This window comes from Arachis hypogaea, chromosome 2 (genome assembly GCF_003086295.3).
Source record: "Arachis hypogaea cultivar Tifrunner chromosome 2, arahy.Tifrunner.gnm2.J5K5, whole genome shotgun sequence".
Taxonomy (NCBI): domain Eukaryota; kingdom Viridiplantae; phylum Streptophyta; class Magnoliopsida; order Fabales; family Fabaceae; genus Arachis; species Arachis hypogaea.
The window spans coordinates 98,463,253-98,474,386 of NC_092037.1; the positions used below are offsets into that span (position 1 = coordinate 98,463,253).

At 38.4% G+C, this 11,134-nt stretch overlaps 2 protein-coding genes across 2 annotated transcripts; both read left to right on the forward strand.

The window, feature by feature from the left end:
- The first annotated feature begins 244 nt into the window (after nt 1–244).
- On the forward strand, nt 245–8,259 carry LOC112755436 (serine/threonine-protein phosphatase BSL1). Its single transcript, XM_025803529.3, has 21 exons — nt 245–951; nt 1,042–1,102; nt 1,277–1,355; nt 1,464–1,543; nt 1,631–1,725; nt 2,061–2,160; nt 2,249–2,318; nt 2,526–2,627; nt 3,230–3,311; nt 3,425–3,592; nt 4,211–4,400; nt 4,494–4,692; nt 4,768–4,935; nt 5,071–5,309; nt 6,261–6,345; nt 6,459–6,557; nt 6,640–6,839; nt 6,939–7,014; nt 7,163–7,298; nt 7,374–7,513; nt 7,744–8,259. Exons 1-21 carry the CDS (start codon nt 750–752, stop codon nt 7,825–7,827), a joined length of 2,655 nt encoding a protein of 884 aa, XP_025659314.1. The 5' UTR covers nt 245–749; the 3' UTR covers nt 7,828–8,259.
- Nucleotides 8,260–8,744: 485 nt separating this feature from the next.
- LOC112755444 (protein SLOW WALKER 1) lies at nt 8,745–11,019 on the forward strand. The gene has a single exon (XM_025803541.3). It carries the CDS (start codon nt 8,857–8,859, stop codon nt 10,480–10,482), a length of 1,626 nt encoding a protein of 541 aa, XP_025659326.1. The 5' UTR covers nt 8,745–8,856; the 3' UTR covers nt 10,483–11,019.
- Nucleotides 11,020–11,134: the final 115 nt, after the last annotated feature.

Below are 11,134 nucleotides of genomic sequence, written 5' to 3' on the forward strand. Positions count from 1 at the left end.
TTTAGGAAGTTATTTTTGCAATTTTTTTCTTGTAGCATGTAAACATGATTTCACTTATGTAATTATCCATAATGAAACTTCTTATATTTCTCATAGAAAATATCAAAAATTCATTAGAGTGCATAAAAACTTACAATCAAAAAGAAAAATATCCAATTTAGCCAGCCGCCTAAGATCCCCCCCCCCAAAAAAAAAAAAAGTTGTGAAGACAACCCTTAAAAGACCATTTTGGCCTTTGACTTTAGGACCATAGCTGTCTTAAAATTTAGTACTAATAAAAATATAAAAAATCTTCTTACTTTTTCAAAAGGGTTCTCTCTCTCTCATGCAATGCTTCAAGGGAAACCACTTGGCACCCAAAAAGAAATTGAGACTCTCAAATCTCAATCCTAAAATACACTGACACACACATAAAGCTTTCTCCTCTTCCTTCTTTTTTTTTCTCTGAATTCTAAGTTTCTAACTTCAAACACTTCCCTATTTAACTTCCCAACGCCATTTCCATTTTTCCCCAATGATCTATTAAATTAAAAATAAAAAGAATGATTTTTTAAGAAAAAAATAAAGAAAAAACGAAGAAAAAGAGAGACCCAATATAGGTTTTTGATTGGGTCCGGAGCTGGTCCGGGCCCCCTCCGTAATCGGCGGCGCCACCGTGTTTGCCACCGTCAATGCCCAATTAGGGTTTTTGTTCTTCATTTCTTTGTTGTAAATCGGAGGATTTTCGTTCAAAATTGTTTGGAATTGTGATGGGTTCGAAACCGTGGCTCTACCCTGCTCCTACGTATCGGCCATTAGAGACGTTTTGGGACACTGATGAAGACGCGCCGGGGCCACGATGCGGCCACACACTCACCGCCGTCGCCGCCACCAAATCTCACGGACCAAGGCTCATCCTTTTCGGCGGCGCCACCGCCATCGAGGGAGGATCTTCCTCAGCTCCCGGAATCAGTAACAAGCTTCCTCATTTGAGTTTATTCGTTGAGCTAGGAGGTGCTCAATTTGGTTAATTTTGGGTGTTTTTGAATTTCTTTTTTGCAGGGTTAGCTGGAGTTACCAATTCGGTTCATTCGTATGATGTTCTAACGAGAAAATGGAGCAGGTGAGTTGAATGAATTGAATACCCTATTTTCTGAATTATTGAAAAGTTTAAAGTTTTGGATAATTTGGGGGCTTTTTATTTTGGGTGTATGAGTAATTGAGTATATTGGGTAGTTGAATTTGAAGCTCAAGTTATGATCTTTTGCCACTTTTGTTGTTGTTTTGAGTGTTTCAGTCTTAAACCTGCCGGAGAGCCTCCATCTCCACGGGCAGCTCATGCTGCTGCCGCCGTTGGTACTATGGTTGTTTTTCAGGTAATTGCGTGAATGATATTGCTTCTGTGGTCACTGGTTTTGGTTCTGATGAAGTTTTAGTGTTGAAATGATCTGTTTGATTATTTTTTTATTATTTGTTTTGTATAGGGTGGCATAGGGCCTGCTGGGCATTCTACTGATGATCTCTATGTGCTTGACATGACCAATGATAAATTCAAATGGCACAGGTGAGCTTTGTTGATATCAAACAAATTTTTATCCTTTTTGCTGTTGCTCTAGGGATCTTGGCAAAATTATGATATTCTTGAATGCAGAGTTGTTGTACAAGGGCAAGGACCTGGGCCTCGCTATGGCCATGTAATGGATTTGGTTGCTCAGAGATATCTTGTTACTGTCAGCGGAAATGATGGTGAGGGAAGCTTGGCACCATTTTGTAGCTAAACTTTTTTGTCTGCATTTTCTTTTTATAATTGAGGTTTAAACTTTCAATAAGATAGGCATTAATAGTTTTCTACTTGAAACCATTGAGTAGGCGAAATGATGAAGTGAAACATGAATAATAATATCAACTTAGAATGCCATGCATATGGGGAGTACACGTTGGTTCCGGGTTTATCAAAATTTGGGAGATACTGAAGCATTGTTTTGATTTTGGTTTACATTCCATTCTTAATAATTATGTTGGCAGATATTGTCATGTAATATATAATAAATAGTTTCTCTGTTTTTTTAACCATGCGATAGGGAAAAGAGTTGTTTCTGATGCTTGGGCTTTGGATACGGCACAAAAACCTTACATGTGGCAGAAGCTGAACCCAGAAGGTGATAGACCTTCTGCTAGAATGTAAGCATGTCTAATACTTTTTTGACTCTCTATTTCTCAACGTACATGAAGGCATGTCAGTTTTAAATTTGTCTACCTCAATCTATAGGTATGCTACTGCTAGTGCTCGTTCAGATGGAATGTTTTTGCTTTGTGGTGGAAGAGACTCTTCTGGGGCGGTATGATCTGTGTTGCCGTTTTCATCTTGTTATTGTTTCTTGTCGCTTTTAGGAAGCTGTGTGTGCTAATCTGTGCTCAAGTAGGTTATAAGTGATTCTATGGGAGCAAAATGATACGCCTCTTTGTAAAATTGTTTTCTTCATGAATCTCTTACTTGAGTATTATTCGGTGAAATATGAATACATTTATTGTATTTATGTGAGCAGCCACTAGCAGATGCATATGGACTGCTCATGCATAGGAACGGCCAGTGGGAATGGACACTCGCACCTGGAGTTTCCCCTTCACCAAGGTATCAACATGCTGCGGTAAGTGAGATATTCCTGTAATGGGGAAAAATGATTTTTGTCATCATGGGGATGCCTTTAACATTGTTATTTTTAAATAATGAAGTTATTTGACACATTAATTATGACCATATATGTTCTTATTTATGCACGTGCGAGCAGTCAGTAATGCATTGACCTTACTAAAATCTTGATCTAATGGCTAAAAGGAACTTCAGTAGATTGTGGGTCTCACTTTCACCGAGGAAGAGATTTCCTTCTTAAATGCAATCAAGCTTTATCTATATCTAATAGCTAACATTAATGCGCATGAAACATTTATGATCCCGATAATGTTTTAATTAGTTTTATATCTATATCTTGAAGTAATCCGCACTCTCATAATTAATGAAGAGGGGCCATTGCGAAGTTCTAGAAATATTTTAAGTGGATTTCTCTCCTAGTTAATGCCAGATTCCATGCTATTTCTAGATGTCTTTTAGGTGTTTTATGAACATATGGTCAATGGCTTAGAACTGGTATGATGATTTTATTTTATTATCGTGTCAAATGTTGATTATGTTAACCAATTTATTCATTCCATTTAAAGCATTTTGTTAATGGGTTGTGGCATTGCATTCTAGGTTTTTGTTGGTGCACGATTGCACGTTACAGGAGGCGTTCTCAAAGGTGGACGGGCTGTAGAAGGTGAAGCAGCCATTGCAGGTAATCTGTATTTCTATGTTATTATCAATATTTTTTGTTTCATTTTTCTTCCTTCAAATGCTTTTTTAGCCAATTCACATTAATATTTAATCTTCCTTTACTTGTTTTGACAGTACTCGACACAGCGGCTGGGGTTTGGTTGGATAGAAATGGCATTGTGGCCTCGTCACGCCCAAACAAAGGTCATGATTATGACCCTCCTTTGGATCTTTTGCGTCGTTGTCGCCATGCAGCAGCGGCCGTTGGTGTTCGTATATACATCTATGGTGGTCTTAGAGGAGGTGAGTACTCATGTTACACAATTCAAAGTTGAAAACTAAACGTGGCATATTCACTTGGGTTATTAGAAGAACAGTCAGGATAACATGAATTGATTTCCACCTTTTTCACAATAAAGAAAATCTACCCTCTTAATATGCTGTTTAGTTCTTCCGGTCTAAATTTAAATGACTTAAATAAACAATGATCATTTGATAGAAGTCTGTATACTTAATTGATAGAAGGGGAAAAAAAAAACAAAGAGTGGTGTCCAGATTCGAGAAGGGAGGCCCCGATATATGTTGAATGCCCGTCCCTCGGGGTCATAGCGTTGCAGCTCAACTCCTCCTTGCTTCTATTCTATAATCTAGTATATGTATGGGATAAAGGTGACTCATTGTCCCTTTAAGGATAATTGGCAGTTGTGTAGAGCTCTAGTCTTGAATACCCTCTTGGCAAAAAAGATCGAAAGTCCTACTCAGAACTAGTTAAGATCTTACAGTGATTCATTGAGAAATGGTCATTGTCGTTTGCCCTAAGTAATCTTATGATTTTCCCCCCAATAAGTTGATTGTCTTAGAAATTACAAAATTTGTTATATTGGTTATGATGTTCTAATATAACCATGTTATTTTCTGCAGATTCACTACTAGATGATTTATTAGTGGCAGAAAATTCACCCTTTCAATCTGACACTAATTCTCCTGTGTTAACATCTGAGAGAACTTCACCTATTTCAAGCCCCAAATTCGGCCAGTCTAATGTAAATTATAGCGTAACAACACCAAGTTCAGATTCTGGGCCAGATGTTCCCTCATCTGGTGGCTTAGGGTATATAACTTTTCCTGTTATTGCAAGCTTAACATGTCTACCTCATGCTTATGATATTTCAATTTTATAACTGATGTATTTAATTATTACCAGAATGGATAGAAACTCCATGGAGAAACTTAGGGAAGCATCAGCTGCAGAAGCTGAGGTAGCGAATGCAGTCTGGCAAGCTGTGCAGGCATCAAATAGTCCTGCTGAAGAAACATCGCTATCAGATGACAACTCACAAGCTGCAGAAACAGTTTCAGATGGCAGTGATACAGAAGGCGATGTTCGCCTTCATCCCAGAGCGGTATGTGCTTTGGATCTTTGTTTATAACTCAATTATTCCTCTCAAGACTGCGAAATCATATATATTTCATTACAGGTTGTAGTTGCTAAAGAGGCCGTAGGTAACCTAGGTGGAATGGTGAGACAGCTATCGCTGGATCAATTTGAAAATGAAAGCAGACGCATGGTTCCTGTAAATAATGATACACCATATCCTACCAAAAAATTCACTAGGCAGAAATCCCCTCAGGGATTACATAAAAAGGCAAGTGTTATTTGATGCATGTTTTTGTTTCCTTTTTGTTACTGGCTTTGCAATATTTATATCTACCTTTTTAATTATCATGTCACTGCACTAAACGTTTAAATCAATAACTTATTATCATTTCTTTCCTGCCAGATAATTTCGAATTTGCTTAGGCCACGCAACTGGAAAGCACCTGCAAACAGACGATTCTTCTTAGATTCTTATGAAGTCGGTGAATTATGCTATGCTGCCGAGCAAATATTTATGCAAGAACCAACTGTTCTTCAGTTAAAAGCTCCTATCAAAGTATTTGGTGATCTTCATGGTCAGTTTGGTGATTTGATGCGACTATTTGATGAATATGGATTTCCTTCAACTGCGGGAGACATCACGTACGTTTGCTATTTATTCATTGGTAGATTAGCGGTGTTTTTGTGTCAAAACTGCTTATGTATAGATTGGTTATCAATCAGATCATGTCTCTTCTGGTGATTTTCCAATGGTTTTAGTGATCCCCTCATGCATTAATTGGAAAAACACAGTTTCTAGGTATTCAAGAGCATAATGCAGTAATGTGAACCTGATAATATTTAAAGATGAAACTGAAACTGATATATATTAATGTGGCCATATATAATACAAGTATGGATATTGAAAATAAAGGATATGGCCTGGACAAAAGGGGACCTTTACCCTCCTAATTCCTTTCGAAGTTTTGTGTACCCATGGTTCCCTCATATAGCAGTAATTTACTTCCAAAAATACCCACAACTTCCTATGCATGATCTCTAGTGTATACCTACAACATAGCCCTTAGTAATACAGGGTTCTATTATGTAATATGTGAAATTGTCTGAGCTGTATAATAAGCATTAACATTCAGTTTTTGGAGGCATATACTATGAATTTGGTTTATCAGGATTTACTTGAAATATGTCCATTAGCTATAATCTGAGGTGACCTGTTTTGTGGAGAATTACAATATTGAATTGACGATTTGGGGTAAATAAATTAAGGTGGCTATCTTCATTGGAAGATTTTTTAGCTAAGAGATTGACATGTGTTATGTTAAGCAGTTTAGTCTAACATATCAAAACATCTAATAATTTTTAGCTATCATCTTCACATGAAGATGTCTTTGTATAAGTAGTCACCTTAAGTTAATTATGTGACATTTCCTTTAATAGCAAAGTTCATCTGTTCTCTCTGGTGCTATAAGTAAATAACACATTCACTCTTGGTAATGGTTCAATTAGAACTTATTGGCGACATTGATCTCTTGCTATGTGCTTCATATGATTCATTTATTTATTATTTTTAATTTGGTACTCATAATGTTTCAGGTATATTGACTACCTGTTTTTGGGAGATTATGTTGATAGAGGACAGCACAGCTTGGAAACCATTACCTTGCTGCTTGCGCTTAAGGTAAGCTACTTCAATTATATTAATGTGTATATGTGTATATGTAGTTGTATTTTAATTATTATTTTTGTTTTTATCTTTATAACCGATCATGTACTTCCCTTGTGATTCTGCAGATTGAGTATCCTGAGAATGTTCACCTGATACGTGGTAACCATGAAGCTGCTGACATAAATGCACTATTTGGTTTTCGTATTGAGTGTATTGAAAGGATGGTACGGATGGAATGTGCTTAGATTCGATAATTCGATTTAACTCTACATTCTATTATTCTACAACTAACTAGTGTTCCTATAGGGGGAAAATGATGGAATCTGGGCATGGACGAGGTTCAATCAACTTTTCAACTATCTTCCACTTGCAGCTCTTATTGAAAAGAAAATTATCTGTATGCATGGTGGCATTGGAAGGTCTATCAATTCTGTAGAACAGATAGAGAAGCTTGAAAGGCCCATAACAATGGATGCAGGATCTATTATTTTGATGGACCTTCTGTGGTATGCTTTCCTTCTCTCTCGTTTTGCTGGGTTGAACATGCGGTTTTTACAGTTTTTAAGTGTTTTCATTCCTGTTTTATAACATTTACATGTTTGTAGGTCCGATCCTACAGAAAATGATAGCGTAGAGGGTTTGAGACCAAATGCCAGAGGACCAGGCCTTGTCACTTTTGGGGTACGTAGCTGTTCATCATGCATTGCAAACATAGACCTTTCGTACTATATGTGCAGTTGGTTATTGAATATTAGTTAACCACAGACAAGTCTCCATGTTTGATCAACGACAAGGCACAACTGACCCGGTGAATATTTATTTTGTGCAGCCTGACCGTGTAACTGAGTTCTGCAAGAAAAACAAACTACAGCTAATTATAAGGGCCCATGAATGCGTGATGGATGGCTTTGAACGATTCGCACAGGGACAATTGATTACGCTTTTTTCTGCAACTAACTATTGTGGTAAGTGTAATTCCCCACCAGTTCTCTCCTTTGTCCGTATTTGCATTTGAGTCTCACACTGCACGTGTTGTTTAGGAACGGCAAACAATGCTGGTGCCATACTGGTCGTTGGCCGGGGCTTGGTAGTGGTTCCAAAATTGATCCACCCCCTACCGCCACCCCTTCAGTCTCCAGAGACATCTCCTGAGCGTGTCATGGATGAAACATGGATGCAGGTGAGGACCTTAATGCAGTTTCATGCTTTCGTGTACCGTGTTTGTTTAAGGTTAAATTACTTTGGAGTATTTTTTAGATTCACTCAATTTTCAATTAGGTCTCTATATTTTGTATCGAAGTCTTTATATTATATATTGTATGAAAGTTTGAAAACAAAATCCATATGATATTTAAACGTTTCAAATCAAGTCTCTAAATGTTTATCTTCTTTTTGTTCTTGTTACAATAGGAACTTAATATTCAGAGGCCACCAACTCCGACACGTGGTCGACCACAGCCAGACCTTGACCGCGGCTCGCTAGCATACATATGATGTATAGTTCATGACATGGAGTTCAGCAGAATTTGAGGCTAGCCACCCCCTAATGTTGTGTTCTTTGTATCCGCCAATGTTGAAAGAACAAAGACATATTTTGTACTGTTTCTGAAATAGTTGCAGCAAGTAAGGAAGTTCTTGTTTTCAGTGTACAAATAGCTTTGAGACAGGTTGGAGAGTTTTGTGATAGCAAATTAGTGAAATGGGTGATTTAATTTATCTTTTTATGGAGGTGTTGAATTTGTAAGGAATGTGACATGTATAAAGTGGAGGAGATGTTAGTAACTAATCTTCTACCACCCTCAACTTAGGATGTGACTTAGGGAGGGAATATAGTTGCTCAGCGTGTATATTGTATCATAAAAAATGTCAAGGAATATATAATTCTTCTTTTATATAAAATGTTTATAACATTTTTATTTTGTTCAAGGCTCTCGTAAGTTTTGCATTTCTTGATTTATTTCCCTATAGTGTCATCACAACTTCCATGTTTCTTTCCTGATAATTTGATTATGCCAGATGAATGAGTTGATGTGCATCCCTTTTTTCAATAAATTATGGTAACTTTGTGAAGTACAACAATTATTAGGAAATAATCGAATTAGACCTGAAGCTATGATCACTACCAATGGTTTAATACTCTAATGAGAGGAACGTAAGTGATTAATATTAAGTTAATAATTGAAATTTTTTTCCAAAAAATATGTAAAATTCTTAATAAATTTATTATTTATTATGTATTTATTAAAATAAAAATATAAAGTCCTTTTGTTAATATTAAGTTTAACATGTATTTGTTAGCCTTTTTTTTTTTTTCTCTAAAAACAGGGATTTTAATTTTGGTATGTTTTTCTTTCATTTTAGTTGTTTTAGCAAAAACGACGCCGTAACACTCCAACCCTAATATAAACACAAGACAGCATAGATGAATATCATTGTTGGTTCCCAACTTCCCTTAAACCCTAAACCTCTTTCACTTTCACTTCCACTTCCACTTTCTCTCTCTGCTTCGAAGCTCCATCGTCAATGGCGGAACCACTACATTCTTCCCAACCGAAAATCTTCCCCGTCAAGCCTAAACAAAAACCCAAACCCAGAACCCAAAATCAAACCCCAGAATCAAAGTACTGGTCCTCCTTCAAGAACACTCAGATTCAAAACCTCATCTCGGTCCCTTCCCTCACCTTCTCCCCTTCCTCTCCTCACCCCTTCGCGGCTGCACACTCCGCCACCGTCTCAATCTACAAACCCCAAAACGACCCCCTCGATTCTCCAACCACCACCATCACCTCCTTCAAGGACGTCGTCAGCTCCCTTTCGTTTCGATCCGACGGCCGCCTCCTAGCCGCCGGCGACCTCTCCGGCCTCGTCCAGGTCTTTGACGTCGGCGGGGGATCTGCCGCCGCACGCTCCGCCCTCCGCCGCCTCAGGTCGCACGTACGCCCGGTCAGGTTTGTTCACTATCCGAAACTCCAACGTCTCCGAGTTATCTCCGCCGGCGATGATGCACTTGTGAAGGTGTGGGACGTCGCCGCTGGTGATTCCCCGGTGATGGAGCTACGCGGCCACCGGGATTACGTCCGCTGCGGAGATTCCTCTCCGGTGGACGCCGATACTTTTATCACCGGTTCCTATGATCACACGGTGAAGCTTTGGGATGTTAGGGTTGGGGATTCGAAACCGGCGATTGAGGTGAATCATGGAAATCCGGTGGAGGATGTTGTGTTCTTGCCGGCGGGAGGGATGGTTGCCACCGCAGGTGGGAATTCGGTGAAATTTTGGGACTTGATCTCCGGTGGGAAGCTCGTGTGTTCCATGGAAGGACACAACAAAACGGTTACTTCGTTATGTATTGGAAGAATTGGAAGTGGTTCTGATGAGGAATTGAATCAATTTAGGGTTTTGAGTGTTGGGTTAGATGGGTACATGAAAGTGTTTGATTATTCATCAATGAAGGTTACACATTCAATGAGGTTCCCTGCGCCACTTTTATCTGTTGCTTATTCACCAGATTGTAAAACTAGGGTTATTGGAACCTCTAATGGGATCATATATGTTGGGAAGAGGAAGATTAAGGAAGAGGAAATCGAAGGCAGGGTTAGTGAAAAGAGCTTGTTTTGGAGGATTAGGCCTTTGGAGCACACTCAGAAGAAGGTTTTCCGGCCCTCCCATTTTAGGTACTTTCAGAGGGGGCAAGGTGAGAAACCCTCCGAAGGCGATTACTTGATTATGAGGCCGAAGAAGGAGAAGCTTGGCGAGCACGATAAACTTTTGAAGAACTTTAGGCATGGGGAAGCTCTGGTTTCAGTATTGGAGGGGAAAAATCCCGGGAATGTTTTGGCTGTGATGGAGGAACTAGTTTCAAGGAAGAAGCTAATGGTGTGCGTTTCGAATTTGGATGCAGAGAAGCTGGAGTTGTTGCTGGTGTTCTTGAGGAAGTATTGCACTGTGCCTAGATATTCCGGCTTGTTGATGGGGTTGGCAAGGAAGGTTCTCAAAATGAGAGTCGATGAAATTAGAGGCTCTGAAGCTCTCAAGGCTCATATCCAAAATCTCAAACGGTCTATAGAGGAGGAGATAAAGATTCAGCAGTCATTGCAAGAGATTCAGGGTATAATATCTCCTTTGTTGAAGATTGCAGGAAGGAGATAATTTTGGCCTTCTTTCATTTATGTATGAGGTGGTTTTTCTCACTTGTTTTGTGTCATTTTTTTCTCACTATAGAATGTATTCGGTTTAGTTTGATGAGAAATTTTGTTGGCAATGATATGCTGTTAAAGCCCCCAGGAAACTTTTACAGTATCCCTTGTTATATTTAAGGGTATAATGATTTATATTATTTCATTTAGAAACTATGGGAATTTTGGAAGAAATCATGTGGTTAGTAACATAATACACTGCATAGCTGAATCATTAGCTTCATCATATTCATGTTTGTGCTTGCAGAAGCTAGCTATCTGGTAGCTTATACAAACATGACATCCTAATTTTGTATAACCTAGAGCCTTGTCATATACACTAAAGTACTGAATATTGGATTGCTGGTTGTGCAATTTTCTGTCTTGAGATGTGTAGTAGTGCAGCATACCATTCTGTCTAGAAATATGTAATACTCTGAAATTTTGTATTCTTTGGCATTATATTTCAACTTTATGCTTCATTGATATTAAATAGTATCAAGTTAACTTACAGTGCGCCTGAGTCTGAAACCATAGTGATGCTGGATTCAATTTAGTTTAAGATATTACCTTTATAACCTGCCTCTGCCCTATTACAATAATTTGATAAAGTTTCAAGAACTGCC